This window comes from Gobius niger, assembly GCF_951799975.1.
Source record: "Gobius niger genome assembly, chromosome: 3".
Lineage (NCBI taxonomy): Eukaryota > Metazoa > Chordata > Actinopteri > Gobiiformes > Gobiidae > Gobius > Gobius niger.
The window spans coordinates 24,125,998-24,141,729 of NC_136854.1; the positions used below are offsets into that span (position 1 = coordinate 24,125,998).

The 15,732-nt window shown below is 43.2% G+C and overlaps 1 protein-coding gene across 8 annotated transcripts in view; it reads right to left on the bottom strand.

Moving 5' to 3' along the window:
- The window catches only part of tnrc6c2 (trinucleotide repeat containing adaptor 6C2), a 103,964-nt gene that overhangs the window by 17,202 nt on the left and 71,030 nt on the right, over positions 1-15,732 (bottom strand). For 4 of the 8 annotated variants that reach the window (XM_079554317.1, XM_079554316.1, XM_079554315.1 and 1 more), the window contains exons 1-3: positions 12,720-13,438; positions 5,749-5,849; positions 5,506-5,527 (exon numbers count right to left, since the gene is read on the bottom strand). In XM_079554317.1, coding sequence (XP_079410443.1) covers positions 5,506-5,527; positions 5,749-5,811 — 85 coding nt within the window. In that variant the 5' untranslated portion in view covers positions 5,812-5,849; positions 12,720-13,438. Of the gene's footprint in view, positions 1-5,505; positions 5,528-5,748; positions 5,850-12,719; positions 13,439-15,732 lie in introns of those variants that run through there. The other 4 variants (XM_079554318.1, XM_079554312.1, XM_079554313.1 and 1 more) reach the window with 1 other exon arrangement.

A 15,732-nucleotide genomic window follows, 5' to 3' on the forward strand; every position in this document is an offset into this window, starting at 1 on the left:
CAGTGGGCTCCCTTCAGCAGGATCACACTGGTGCTCGCCTGCTGACGCACAACTCCGATTAAACCCCGCACACCCCGACCAACGCAGCAGTGACCAATCACAGCACAATGAAGACATGCTGCCCTCCCTCTTTCCTCAGATCGTCCTCACTGCACTTCCATCCACCCCCTCTTTGTGGGCAGCATATAGCCCCAATGCGCTTTCTGCGGCAAGGTTTCCTTCTGAATGGGTTCTGCTATATGTTATCCTTTCTCGTGGTATTTCAAGATCAATCATGTCCTGTGCTGCGTTCTCTCCCATTTGGTATCTGTCCTGTCATATTACCATCCATCTTCTATCAACCCATCTTTTATAACAGCCTGTTTCTGCTTCACTGTTGGCTTCTGCTTTCCTGTGCAGCCATCACCTGATCTAAATACAACTGTAGATAAAGCCATTGGAATATGTCCAAAGTAAACTAGAATGAAAATCCAATATGTAAAATGTAAAGCACTCCATGTATTAAGTCTATTGGTCTGCTTTCAGAAATATATAGACACCAAAAGCACTGCCTTTTAACAGTGAAATGTAGTTTCTGCACTGAAACCTCCAAAGACCAAGCAAGAGATTCACAAATGCTGAAGGTTTACTTCCACAGAAGCATTTACCTTATTTGATGCCACAAAGGCTCCAGATTCATGAGAGCAATAAACAGTGTGCCAAAAGCAGGAGAGTGATTGTGCATATACATAGCTGCAACACTAATTTAATAGTTGATACATTGTACTATTAAGGAAAAGATTCAATAGTAGTTTTCTATACAGTGTTTTTTTTAAAAATGTCAGTATTTATGTTTTTTATTACTTTTCATTTCATTTCATTTCAATATGAGAGTAATTTCAAGTATGACTTCAGGACAGTTTGAAATGTAGAACTTGTTTGGCATTGTGCTCTAGTCCTGCAAATGGTCTTTGGACTTGGTTTTGTGCTTTCTATCTATAACTGAATGTTGAAAAGGGAAGCCAATTAAATGAGTATTTTCAACAAACGCAATGAACACTTCATTAAATCCTCAGCTCTCTATAACCTCGCACCAAACTTTTAATTACAGAGCTTCTTCGCACTAAATGGTTAATTACACGCGATGAAAATGAACAGTGAAAGAGCAATAGCGGAAGAATGGAAACCCAGGCGAGTATAGATGGAGGCGAGCGCATACAGTGCAAAGAAAGTCAGACACAGCGGTTGGAAATGCACAATACTGCAAGCAGTGCAAGCGATGGGGGTAGTGAACTACTCTAATTGGTTCCTGGAGCCTGCCTAGTGCCAGGCAGCGAAAGTTCCCACACCTCCATAGTCTATTGTCTGCAGCCAATTTAATATGCAGCCGTGTTTATAGAAGGGGGAGGATAGGCACAGGGTAAAAATGCATGCTCCTATTGCAAGAAAACCTCAAAGCTTTTGTCATTTAAGTTTCTGGGACACATCCAGGAACAAATGTGGCACTAAAATATCAGAACACAGCAACTTAAAACTGATAAATACTGAACTAATCAAAAGAGATAACTTAATGGCATGATGTGTGAGGGTCGTCTTAGACTTACAAAGGTTACAAAGGTCAAGAACGTGCCCTTTGACTTATCCGCATATGGGAGGGTCAAGTGCTAGCTGCTATACGTGATACCATCTGTCCCTTTTTGTGGTGAAAAAAACACTTTACTCCCTCCCTTGCTTGCACACACAATAAAAGGCAGGCCCTCACACCCCTCACTGCTCCTATGACAGACCGTTGCTATAGCGATTGACAGTTGCCGAGCGCACCTCCACTTTTGCCTCTCGTGACCCCTGCGCCTCCCCATGACCTCTCCCAGGGCGGACCTCCCTCTCCGCCAGCGCCAACTAATTAGCGCCCCCGGCCCCGTCGCCCCATGCCAGCCTCCCCTTTTCACTCCCAATTCTCCTTGTTAATCTCAGCTATACCTCCTCCACTGTCTATTAGGATTATGGCAGCCCAAGGAGCCTGTGTGCAAGCTTTTGCCCCTAATGGCTGTTAACACTGTGGGTATAGAGCTTTAACAGGATCACGGCGCACCTACATTCAAGGTCCTGCCTGAGGCCAACTATCGCCTGAGGATATGGTGCTTTTGATTTCTCAGATAATGGAGCATTAATGTTTAAGATGTAACTCGATACAATGACAAGGTTAACCTTTGTCTGCAGATTTACCTTTTCTTTTTTCTTTTTTTTACATTTTGTCATCATTGAAACGTTGATGCCTGAACAAAATCTGAAATAAATTTAAAAAAAAACAGATGTAATTTCAGCGATACAGAGACGCCTACATTTAGGGACAATTTCAATCAGTTTGGAGGAATAATCCCATTACACACCAGCAACTAGAGCCCAGCCTACACTGTATGTGCAATCTTTAACATGTCAGGGCTTTACAATCTCATGATCAATGCCATACACCTCACAATTACTGCACAGACTGAACCATCATTTATATGGACGGAGCTCCGCCCGTTAATCTACCTCATATTTTGATTTATTTGAACTCAACCCACGACGGCAATGGAGGAGGGGCGCGAGGTAACAGCTCTCCTGCCCCTGCCTGTGTGTGCCTGAGACCATACAAGAGCGCACAGCACATTGTTCAAGTTTATTCCTTATGTGCCTTTCTCTACCTCCATCTGTCAGTCGCCTCATGCACTTGACACACAGGATGGAGGGATGGAGGTAGAGGGAAAACAATTATGCTGCACGTCATAAATCCACACGCTGTAATTCACAGGCCATTCAGTGGTAATTCATCGAGTGTTTGTAAATGTGGTTAACACCAGAGAGAAGCAGCCCCGATGCTAAAGTAAATTAGCCTCTAATTACTGTGCAGATTGCGATTCATGAAATTCGCTTTCTTAAGTGTTGACACAATTAATAGCATGCGAAATTGCAAATGAATCTAATGTGGAATCGTGCATGCCCTCGTGTTTATGTTCGCCTCGTGCCTCTTTGAAAGATACAATGATCTCATCTTTGTGGTGACATCCCTTTACCCCTTTTGCAGATGTGGGTTTGTAGTAAGTGCTTCCAAATGGTAAAAAGAAGCCTACATTATTGTAATATCCTATAAGTGTTATTGCTATCTTTAAACATTTTGCACGCTATACTTTACATCGTGCCAACTCTGACCCCTTTAATGATGATCTGTTTTATATGCATGGTAGCCATCAAGCAACAATAATGCACCATATAAAATCAATGTAAACATCTAGAAACATGCATATAGACATGTTTTCTTAACACTGATGTGCATAGCAGGAAGATGGACTGATAATGATTGCAGCAGAAGCAGAGATGGCGGTGAAGCTTGTATGTGGTGAGAAAGAATAATCAGCATCCCTCGGAGCTAATGGGGTCCACACTGGAGGGTGGGAGGTCCACTCTCAATGCCTGCGCGTATGTAGACACTGGGGGGGAGACGGGGGTGTCGGGCAGTGGCTCCTGAAACCTTGCCTTCTATGATGCTCTATGCCTAATGGGGGGCAGAGGAGTTAATTCCACAGCGCAGAAGCTTTATCTCATTTTCATACATATGAACGCACAAGGCCGAGATCGATTACCGCAAACAAATTGAAATGCTCGCGACCGGGGAGGCCTGCGGAGAGGAAAACAGCCAACGTGTGGGGGGTTGGCAGCGTGCATGTGTGTCTATGAATCTCTCGGTGTATAAGAACGGCGGAATCCACTGATATGGATGGAAAGACACAAATCACTCCTGCATACTGATTTCCTGCATAGACACACATGCACCCACCTCCATTATTTAGTGTCACGCATGAAAACTCAACTCATTCCAGTCGATGCCGCTTCCCTGGCAGAGATAATGCAGATGGGAGGTTATAAGCAAACTCGCGGAGGTCCTGATGGCTTACTGAACGATTAGTCCTCAAACGGGCACTCTTTCCCTCTACATCCTTTATCAGTATGCCCATACGCATACACAATCAGTTTCTCATTCCCTGTCTTTTGCTCCCCCAATCTACTATTAAACATACCATAAAATAAATGCCCATTTCATTAGCCCCTCTTCTGTATTAGCACTATCATCGACTCCTGACAGTCATTCTTGGCACCGGTCTACAGAGCCATCGCTTCATTACTTTCTCACCTCCCTTTACTTTCTTCACATTAGCTTTTCATAAACCACTTCACCATTCTTCTTTCTTTTGACTGGTTTCTCTACCTCAGTCCTGCCCCTGAGCATGGGCCCCTGCGTTCCAATTGTGACCGTCAGCATTTCCTACTCTGCTGCTGCCAAAAAGACTACAAATGACCTGCCTACAGTGTTCATGGTAACAGGAGTCCTGTTTATAGCTGCCACATAACGCTTTGGCAGCCCATTGCTGCTCTTCTTACTCTCTAATGACCACAAGCTCTTGGGCCATTATTAATAATGCTTTTGAGAAACAAAAGTCTGCACAAGGACGAAAATGGATAACAGTTGAAAATCTGCGAAACAAATGTAAAACTAGTTGTTTTCTTGTACTAAGCAATCACACAAGCCCTGACTCTTGGCTAATAGGCAAGAAACACAGATAGTAATTACATTGAAAAGTCAAAGTTTAAGGCAAGCTGACCTAAATAGTGTGGCTCTGAAAAATTAAGTTTATTAAATTAATTATCTAAAGAACCTAAAAGGGTGGCGTCACGGATAATCTCACTATTTTACAAGTTAAGCTTTCAAATAGTAAAGATAGCAAGGACATAACTATTATTGAGATTGCTATTTTTTGAATATGCCATATTTATCAAACTGACTAAAACACATTCTGTAAAAGTGAGTCATGAACGAGTCAGATGTAAAACTAGGTCAAACAATCTGACTAGTTGAAAACACAATGCACTTTTTGATTATAAAAGCAGGGGCATATTGCGAATACTATTAGAAAAAAGCACAACAATAAGAAAACCAAAAATAAGAGCATGTCACTTAGTAAAGCACTGTGTGGCTGAGAAACAGGGCCCACAGCTCATACTGGGTTGGGGCTTTAATCATCCAAAGCTATTTTTACACTGGTCTCTTTCAGTGCCTTAAACAAGTACAAAGGCCACACAAGGACACTCGGTCTCCAAAGCACTCTACTAGTATTTCACTTCTTCTCTCCCCCCAGTCCCTGCACCCCCTCCTGACCGCAGCAGAGCCACTACGCTTGTGTGTCCTCATGCTTGACTGCCCCTTGCCGCGGGTGTAGTGGGCGTCACTCTGCATCACACTCTACAGTATTGTTTCTCCCCGGCTGTTTTAGTGATTATGTGTGGAACAGTTCCTGTGAGCCTGGGAGACTCAAGTGGTCCATCTGCGGTCTTCTTGACAATATGGGTCTATAATGCATACATAATGTGCATACGTATGGCTTTATGGGTCAGCGTGCGCTAATCAGAGCTGATTAATGCATATGAGCGGTATAGTGTCGGAAAATGAGGCCAATGAAAGGGTGCACTTCACTTCATTATCACACTTACCTTTGGGTTTCTGATCAGCAGCCTGCATGGGGAGGAACAAAAACGGTGTTTCAGCAAGAAATGTCTATAGCAAATACCTCAGTGATCACAGCTATAGCCAGGGAACAGCAACAAAAAGAAATACTCTAAGAAAAAAAATACAAATCACTGAAGCACCACCATCAAAAGGTCAATCACAGCCTTATTTGTTGACGCAAATGAAATGAATAAGCATACATTTGGTAATTAGAATAGAAACACTACCTTATTCTGAGTGATATCTTTCTTGATCTTTTCTTCTTGTTTTTTCTTTTTCCTTTCTTCCATCAAATGGTTCTCTTTCTTCTGTGGCTAGTTTCTTTCAGCTGCAACGAGAAAAAGACATGGCTTCAATATAAAGTGGTAGATTCTTAATAAAGCCTGAGTAAGTTCAAGCACTCCAATCCACACAGTGTATATAAACTTTCAGCCTACTACATTTGAGAGACATTTTTTAAATAAGAGCCAAGGGCAACAATGTTTTCTATCATCACAGTTGTAACTGAGGAAGCCTTTCACTCACTTGAGGCATAAATTCAATCCAGTACGGCTGGAGACCAACGCAAAAAATCATACAGAATAAGACGCTGGGGTATATAACGTGGTCGAAAAAGGGGGAAGAGAATAAAAAGTCTGGAAAGACTGAAAGGTAGACACGATAAAGACCAGTGCAATGCCCATTAAACCTAAGCAATGATTATACTGCATTGTTTCTCACAGAGCTAGCGTTACAGTATAAGAGATCGGTGACAGTGAATGAAAAACCTGAATGAAACACAACAGCTCGTGACAGCAGATTAATGAAAGGCCCGCCTCCCACTGTGCTGCCCACTGATAGAGCGAGCCAGCCGTCAATCAAACTGCTGAGAGAGGTACTCATGGCAGGCTAATGTCTGAGTGACAGCGAGTGCACTGCTGAAGCCGGCAAAATAAGCTGTGATACAGGGAGCCGGAAAAGACACCTGGTAGCCGACGGCTAGACTAAGAGGAGGGGCCGCTAAAACACACGATGGCTAATACTGCGATACATCTCTGCTTTCATCCTCTTTGATTTGGTCTTCTTTGCCTGCGCCTTCCTCATCTCTCATGCATTAATGCTCACACAGTCCCACTTTATAAACTAAGGCGCCTCCGTGTGCCATCCTGCTACTTCAGCAGTTTAAGAGAGCGGAAGCCCCGAGGTATTACACAGGAGTGCGAGTTATTCGTGGAAATACGGGCTCCGCTATATGCAACAGTCACTACTCGCAAGTGTTTAAATAACATATTGAATTACCCAGATCTAAGCCAGGACAAAAAAACACTGTGGATCATGTAACAGGGATGAGCTTTCCCTCATCATCAGCTGACCGCACCATCGCAATTGTTTTGCTACTTTCCCCTCATGACAGCGGAGCTTCCTTCTCTGGTTTCAAATGACTGCGTTACTGTGGACAACAGGAAATGAAGGAAATCAGCTCACCACTGGCAACCCATAAAATGCTCATTTATTTTATTATCTTTATCATTACGATCTGCAGTTCAGATCAGTGACCAATAACAACAAGTCAAAAGTGCGTGATAGTAAATGGGTTAAGAAAAAGGCTACACAATATGATGACTAACACCCAAGTTTAGTTGCCATACATATTTGCTTTCTTTTCAATATTTATATCTCCTCAACACACATTGCCATAACAATCTGGTGACATACTGAGCAGCCCTATTTAGAAATGTGGTCACGGGTGAAATTTGAGCCAGGGCGCAGTTGTTCTTCTGAGCTGAGCGTCAAAGCCAAAGTTAGCGGCCTCTGTGACAAGCGCTGGCCCCACACTCAGTCTCCTGCCTCTGCTGACACAAGCAGCTCCTTCTCTGTGGTGACCTGCGCTGCCGATCAGCATCAGGTTCACCCTCACAGCAATAAGTCGCAAACATGTCACGCAGTAAGGTCAGTGACATACAGAAACAGGGACACGCCATGCTTTTTCTGGCTCATATAACAATAACAGCTTAAATCGAGGGGTCGTTTCAAGCAGACAATGCACGCCTTTAAATTATTTTTAGCATATCAATCCGGAAAAACACACTCTTCTACGAAATTTGAACTGTTGTAATCTTTCCTTTACGTGGAACCCAGAAAGCTTCATCACACTTAATCATCAGCCCCTTCTATCCAGGCTTGGAAGCACAGTAGCATCTGCCACATTTGGCTCTGTAGCCCTACTCTTTGGCTTTATAAAGGTGGCCTGGTCCTCATGTGGAAACATACATTATCTTATATTTCTAGAAGGGTTGGCTCTTTAGATTGTAGTATTTAAGCAAGCAAAAGGTACACTGACTTGTGTGACTCATTGTTCCACAGTTACCATCATTTGCACCATGATTTCAAAGTGCTGCGTTTCTCCTATCCCCAATAATGTATTTTTTGTTTTTGCTTTACATGAACATTTGTTTATGTATTGTCTTTCTTTGGCTGCCGGCGCTAGGCTAAAGCAAAAGGGGGATAAGGCCGTGGAACACGCTGTACAGGAATGAAGGGGGCTTGGGCTTGGGCTGCACATGCGCTCTCTCACATAAAAACACAGACACGCACAAGGGGAGGCTTGATGTACACAGGCGGGAGGCAGTCTGTCTGATGCCTGTCTTTTTCTGCCAGGGATGCAGCGGGGGGAGCGGCGAGTGGGAAGGAGGGGGGTGGGGGTATAGAATGGGGGGGGGTCTGGGCGGCGGATGAAAGCAGACGCAGAGCAATGCCAATTAAGAACGACAGCCGCCGGAGAAGTAGACAGAAGAGAGAGTGGAGAGGGAAGGATCCTCACTGCAGAGACGCACGGAGCGCTAGATGGAAAGGGAATGTGGCAGGGGAACCTGTGCGCCTTGATCACGTACATCTAGAAACCGGGAAACAAAAAGTGGAGGAGTGAGGAAGGTGACAGAGAAGAAAAGAGTGACAGGGTGATGCGTGTAGACAGCAAGAACCAAAAAAAAGAAAAGAAAAGGCAGATGGAGGAAGAGGTTCAAGGAGGGATAAAGAGATGCAAAGAAAACCAAGCAACGGCCGTCAGAGAAAACATGAGTTACAAGAGAACTGTACGATATTGAAACTACAGAGGAAAAGATAGTCGAGTGAGCGACTGTCCGCAGATAACTGTTCATCATCCACTCCTTTCACCTAATGCACAATTCACTATCAAATGTATTCACTATCAACACGTAGAGTCAATAAAGATTAATAAAGACGCTACAGCGAGGCACCCACAACTCACTTCACTAAACACAGCTTAATGTGTGGGTGTGTATTTGTGTTTGGCGACCTGAAAGCCGCTGGAAAAACAAGCCTGTAAATTCCACAGTTGATAAGCACCAGGGACAAAGTTGCCGCTGCCTTGTACTGTATGTGTGTTTTATCCCCGTCACATTGGCTTCCTGGGCGCTTACAGTTTGTGAGCAGTTTGTGCTTCCACCAGGTAGCGAGGGATCCACAAATAAAACAACTAGTGGACTCGCTCAATGAACTGTGGCATCTGTATTGTTGATCTGGGAAAAACTACGCCGGGGGGGTGGGGGTGAAAGGGAAGCGCTGTGGTGCCTGTGGGTGCCTAAAAGTGAAGAAAGCATAACCAAAAGTGTCATATCTTTGGAGCTATTAATATCGTAGTGTTTTTTTCCTTCAGAAGAATTAGCTTGCAGAGTCTTGGCAGCTTCCCCAACCAAGTCGAGGTGAAGCTGTGAGTCTGTGGCAGCTCATTAAATAGAAAACTGCACGATGCAGACAACGACGCAGCACAAGGAGCTGTCATTGAGCGTATTGTCAGAAATGTTTACTTTCTGCTTATGAGATGATTGCTAAACACGTGCAACCCATTAGGCAAAATTGTACTTCTGTCTTACTGTATAAAGGCTTAAATATAGCGAGGCCATGAGAAGAGAAGAGAAAACAATCAGTGACATTTTAACAATTAACCTTGAGCAAAAGGTTTCTCCAACGTTGATCAACTGAATTGGTTTCTCCAGAGTACAGACGTGACTGCGAATTCATCGTTTTGTTGCACCTTTTGGAGCACCTTTAACCCGCGTTTCGATCCTCTCTTCACACTATAGCTGTGACAATAAGACGACAGATGGCACAAGCATGCCACGTTCAAATTCAGTGAAAATCTGAATGAAAGCGCGTCACGAAGAACAAACGTGTGAGACAGAAAGGGTAAACAATGGTGGCATTATTGTTTGACCACAGATATGTCAGTGTCATGAGCTGCTGCGGTCCACAAAGAAAAATGGTAGCAGCGCCTGAACTTCATTGACTGCGCTCAAGTTAGAAAGGCAATAAAACTACTCTACAGTAAACAAATCGTCGTACTTAAGCTTATGCCTCAGTGTAGCACCATGCGGCACACACGCTAGTCTTATTTACATGGCTCTAGCTGAGGGTTTTGTAAGCGCTGCAGGCCTTTTAAGTCCTGTTACATAATGTGTAACGCAGTCTAATGATGTTTTTTTTTTGGGGGGGGGGAGCAACATTGTAGGCTGTTGTGTGTTTTCCGTACTACCGTGCGATGGCTCTCTTCTTCTCAACATGTCCCTCCAATTAGCCAACACAGCAGAGGGGGGAAAGCAGGCCCCAGTCAAAGCTCACAGAACATTCCCCTGGACCCCGGCCAAGATTTACAGGCAGCGTCCCCATCCCCCCTTGCTCCAAACCCAGCCAGCCTTACCTCGAGTGGGCCCCTGAAGACCCTGCCCCCTCCATTGGCACACAACTTGGACAAGAAAAAGGGGGTTATGTAGACAGCCCCCACCATCACCAATCTTTCAAGAGGAATAGGACACTTCTCTTACTGGTCTGTCCTATAGTCGTTTATGCAAGACCATGACTGCAGCATCAGGACTGGTTTAGTGAATGTTAACCAGAAAGAATATAATAAACAAAGGCAAGGCACAATGTATAATCAGTAAACTGGTGAAAATACAAATCATGTATAGTAATATAATGGGATTAATATTTGACACAAAAGGCAGATGACCCATAAAGCTGCTTTAATCTTGATGGTAAGATCACAGACCTTTGAGGTTAAACATGGGTCATCACAACCAAAATAGCTCAATATTAACTGATATCCTGTATCATGTTCCTGGATAATGTTTATGAATCATTATGTCCATACTTTTGGATTACTTTCCTCTGTATGTCATCAGCAGGCACAGTACAGGCCACAAAAAGCTCTCCTGACACATAGCTCCCAACCAGCCTGACAATGGCCCCATAGAACGTCACAAGAGGGTAATGACTTTTGGCAGTTGGCAGTTCTCAGTCGAGTTCAGCTGACTCTACTGTCTTGGTGCCTGAGTGGAGCAGCGCCCCGCGGAGGTGTTAAGCGTGTTATCCATCACCATTGTGCCTCATGTTGATATAAAAAAAATTAAAAAAAACACTTCACAATCACAGGCTCAGTCACTGCCATGATCAAGTCTAGGTTAGTAATAATGTCAGCGTGAGATAAAAATAAATCCAAAGCAGTTAATGTGTCCCAGAATGAAGATATAAAGATTAAAAAAACATTAAAATTGTGATTTCCTTTCAGTTTTGAGTAGACAGAGGCCACTAATCAAGAGAAAGTTCAGATGCAGCCCAAAGAAGGTCAGGATGAGTTTGAACCAGAGACTTGGTTGAACATTGATTAAATTGTCTGTTAAACATACAACGCCAACAATGCTGATAAATCACTTTATGAATCCAAAGCTGTAACAATAATTATTATAGGCTTTGTCTTCATAAGTGTTTAGTTGTTGACATTGCCAGTTGTCCTAGCCTTAATTCATTTAGATTTACAACTTGCCCTCCTATCTGTTGACTGTGCTTAAGTGTCTGATAAGCGCCAATGTAAGACAAAAAAATAGACTTCCTCCTCTTTTTATACCAACATGCTTGTGTTATTGTTACGGCTTAACTGTGGTGACTATCTCTTCGATAGATGACAAACGTTAATGACCCAGCGCTGCAACTGAGTCAGCTGACACTGTCCAAACTTACAAACACAGAGCTCAAAGCTTCATTATCGTTCAGGTAAAATGTGCTCAGAAACAGCGAAAACTTTTGCAAGGCCCATATTAAATGCAGTCCAGTGGTGAGCAAGCTTTACATTAAACAGTCAAATAACACAACTCTTCCATGCAATGTGTGCGCCTGTGCCACTAGTACCCAGATGCATTTTTCATTTCACCACCTCGTTGGTGTGTGAAGATGAAGATAAGACAGTAGTGACAGAGATGTCAGAGTGGGGGAAGAAAAGGAGGGTTTGAAATTGAACGGGAAATTATGTACCGCAATTAAGACTCACGGAGAAGATATTAAAAGCTATACTCCAGTGCCTGGGGACAGGATGCAGGAAGGAAGCAATGGAAGGCGACAGTTCAATCACAATTGCGTTTTTTTCCACAGATCAGGGGATGGTGGGGAGTCAGGACAGCGATGTTTAATAATGTACTTTGAATTAGAGTAGAAGAATGTACAATGAAAAGCAAGATGTGAGGTTGGATAAAACCCCTGTATAAAAAAAGGAGAGTAAGACCATTACACAGAGAAACCCTGTGAAGTGCATGTGTAAAGAAAGTGGAGTGATGCAGAATTTACTATTCATTATAAAGGTAGAAGTCGTGCACTGGATAGCATTAGCCACTGAAATGCCAATGCAAAGTAGACAGACTGTTCAAAGACCCACAAAGCACACGCTCACATGTTCAGACTGTTTCAGTACCATTCAGCCAATCATAAAGGAGCTGATGATATAACACTTATGTTCTTTCTGACTTAAAAGGTTTGGCATTTAAATACTTGACCAATACATGACGGCTCACCATTTATTACTAAATAGTAACTAATCTCTATCATACCACTCATAGGAAATTTGATGCGAAATTGACAATTGCAAAAGGTAATCCATTTAATGCGGATAATTGCAAGTAGCAGCAAAAGTGAGCTGGGGATGCCCTGTTGACATCATTTGGATTTTTAATTGGCTCACTGTGTCAAGTAAATAGCGTCAAAACACACATTACAAAGAGGCATTGACATTGAAGTTGGATTTTGTAAGGTCTTTTGGAGATCAAAATTAAATCATCCAATATGTACATCACAGTCTTTCAATGGCAATAGTTGAGACACTCCAGGGAATGGCATGAGTCAAACGGTTTAAGAGGAAAGCACAGTGTAAACTTACCTCGCATTAAACACAGCTTTGACAGCTTTCAGTAAAGAGTCGGTGCATGGCAGAAAAAAAGATGCAGAAGATGCAGCATTCTCCGATGTCTTTTCCAAAAATTACCCGTAAAGAGATGGAGCAGAAATTCAGTCGCAATTAAAGTCGGACTTGGCAGATAAGCCGACTGGTGACAAGATACCGAGGTAAACAACGGCACTGAGCCGGATATACTCACAGCGAGTACGGTAATGCAAGATCGTGCAAAAAATATATATACTGTGAAATGACTTTTGTCCAAAACAATTTGTAAAAATGTCACAATATAATGGGGGGCGGGGAAGAGACAGAAGCACCACTAATAACAAAAACAAAAAACGACACAAACGAAATGACTCAAAAAGCAGCTCAGATAACGGTGCTGGTTGGCGTAGTTAGTCGTCGACCAAAGCGAGGTTTTGTAAACGGGAGAAAACGGGCAGTTTTGGGTTTTAAAAAAAAGGCGACGAGCTGTCGCGTATTAGAGCAAGCCGATGGCTGTGTCAGTCAGCCAGCTAACTTGGTATAAAGTGCAAAAGAAATGTTTTGTTTATGTCACCAGCTGCACGACTAGCGACGCGCTGGCTACCGCGAATGCAGAGCGAGAAACGAGTCCTTGGAAATACATTCTGAAAGGATCCAGACAGCGGAGCGGACAGTCATGGTAGGCGTTCAGCGAGCTCTGATCTCGCAGCCATTTTGTTCAATCTAACAACACCGCAGTCCCTCTCCTCCTCCCAGAGCAGACAGACCAGGAAGTGGCTCCGGATACGTCACTCTCAGCCAATCAAAGCGCAGGAGTTTCTCCACCCACTGTACTCGACCCCTCCCATCACCATGGTCTGAACTTGCAGCAGACACAGGATGGAAAAAGGATAGGCAGCATGCCTTTGAAAGGTGAATATACAAGGCCAATAGAACTGTCATTTTAAACACATATTACAATTAAAAGCAACGGATGAATAATAAAATGAATACTCCCTAAACAGCCAGAGCATATTAACAAAAAAAATGGATAAAGATCTACAACACCTTATTTGATTTAGGAACTTATTTTCTTAAAAATGTTGATTGGGTTTAGGTTTTGCAGCCAATCACTCAGAAAATAAGATTAGTGTAAACCTGTGTTTGGCATTCAGCCAGAGCATGCTGTTCAGAAAAGTAAAAGTATGTACCACAACTCAATAGATTGCACTGTGAAGGCTATTTGGGTGCTTTACAACCACTATGCTCGGCACTCCACACTTAAACGTAATATAAACATCCATATCAAGAAGTTGATGATAGATGAGGTTGCCCTTGTGGCCCCTGAACCACGTCTGCAACCATATCAGCGAAAAGAAGGAAAGAAAAATGTGGCCCCTGTCCATTCTGAGTGCTCCTTTCTCATGGAAATGACCAATGCGTGTGCAGACAAACACACAGACACTCTCACTGCTACACAGTGGGAACAGGTCAAGGCTTGGGGCCACAAAGGGACAACTGACCAGTAAGAACTCTCTTTCCCCAAAGCACCCATCGACTATGTGTCACTATGTATGAGAGACTATTAATGAGAAAGCCAGGGCCCCCGAGCCAAAGGTCCCCCCTTCCTTTTCAAGGCAATATGCCCAGAGCTATTAAAACAGCAAGCTCTAACTGAATGCAGAAAGCAGATGTTCTATACTCCGGGTTAAGAGAGGTGAGGGGAGAGGGAAATGCCTTTGGAAATGACTTAAGAGATACGTAATTCACTGTAAGGAGAAAACGGTATGCAGGAACTAGATGATTATTTGTCCCACCCATACAAAGTACACACACTTTTTCCCCTAATGTATTCGAGGCCATTTCCAGATGGAACCAAATGAAAAAAAATGTGAACTCAAAGCATCTTATTTACAAAACAGCACTCCACAGAGAGAGAGAGAACAACTATTTTTTTTTTTGCCCCCCTTTAATGTGTTATGTGTCTCAAGTCTAAAAAAATTAAATAAAAGTGAGTGTGCTTATTTCAGCTTTGCATATGCACTTGCTGCCTGTTCCTCCACAGCTTCTCTTTTTGGTGTCTTGAAGATGTTTCTTTTTGACTCTGCAATTTCCCTAATTGCTTTCACATTTAGGCAGACTGCTGACAGAGGCAAGCCAATAGGAAAGGTCTGTCTGACATTCAGATAAGAAGCAGCCCAGACACAAACTACTACCACGGCACAGGCAATCGCTCACTACACTTCAGCACACGCTCTCCTCTTTCCCCCTTCAGCACACTCTTCTGCTTTTTGTTTTAATTCCAGACCAATCATGGGCTGCGTTCCGCATAAGGTTTTAATTTCAAGCTTGCACTGCCAAGAGTCTGCCAGACACACACATGCACACATTCGCTTGAGCATTTAGATCCATTGCCTTTACACCTCCACGTATACGTTCTGTATTGGAACATCACAAACGCACATCCACACACTTATGTTTCACACGGCTTCATGCATGTTTAATGCTTGTACTCATTTTATGAGTGCCCCATGAGAGAAAGTAAGTCCACCATTAACATTAACAGTTGCACACATTCATAAAAAAGGCAGCTCTCAGTTTTCATAAAACAGATCCCTGGAGTGATGCAAAACCTGTATCAATAGCAGCAGGTCACCGTCACTTTTAGGGTTATCACATGAATCTTACTTTGGTGAGCATTAGAGGCTTTGTGGCTCAATGAGAAAATCTTTAGAAAAACTATAAAAAAACAGGTCCATAACATAACCATCGACTGAACAATTCCCGTCGCTGATCGCTGAACTGATAAGACATCTCCACTGTGCTCCATGCAAACCTCACACACCTTGAAACTAAGGGGTCCTATGTCAGAGTGGTGACTGATGTTAGATTTTAGTTCAATATTCAACATCTTTATCCTGCAGCAGCTCATAAACTGGTCCACCTGGAGCTTAACAGGTCATTGTGTAACTGACTGCTGGACAGTACATCTAAAACCTCTTCATCTAGTGTGTTATGACACAACAGTGCA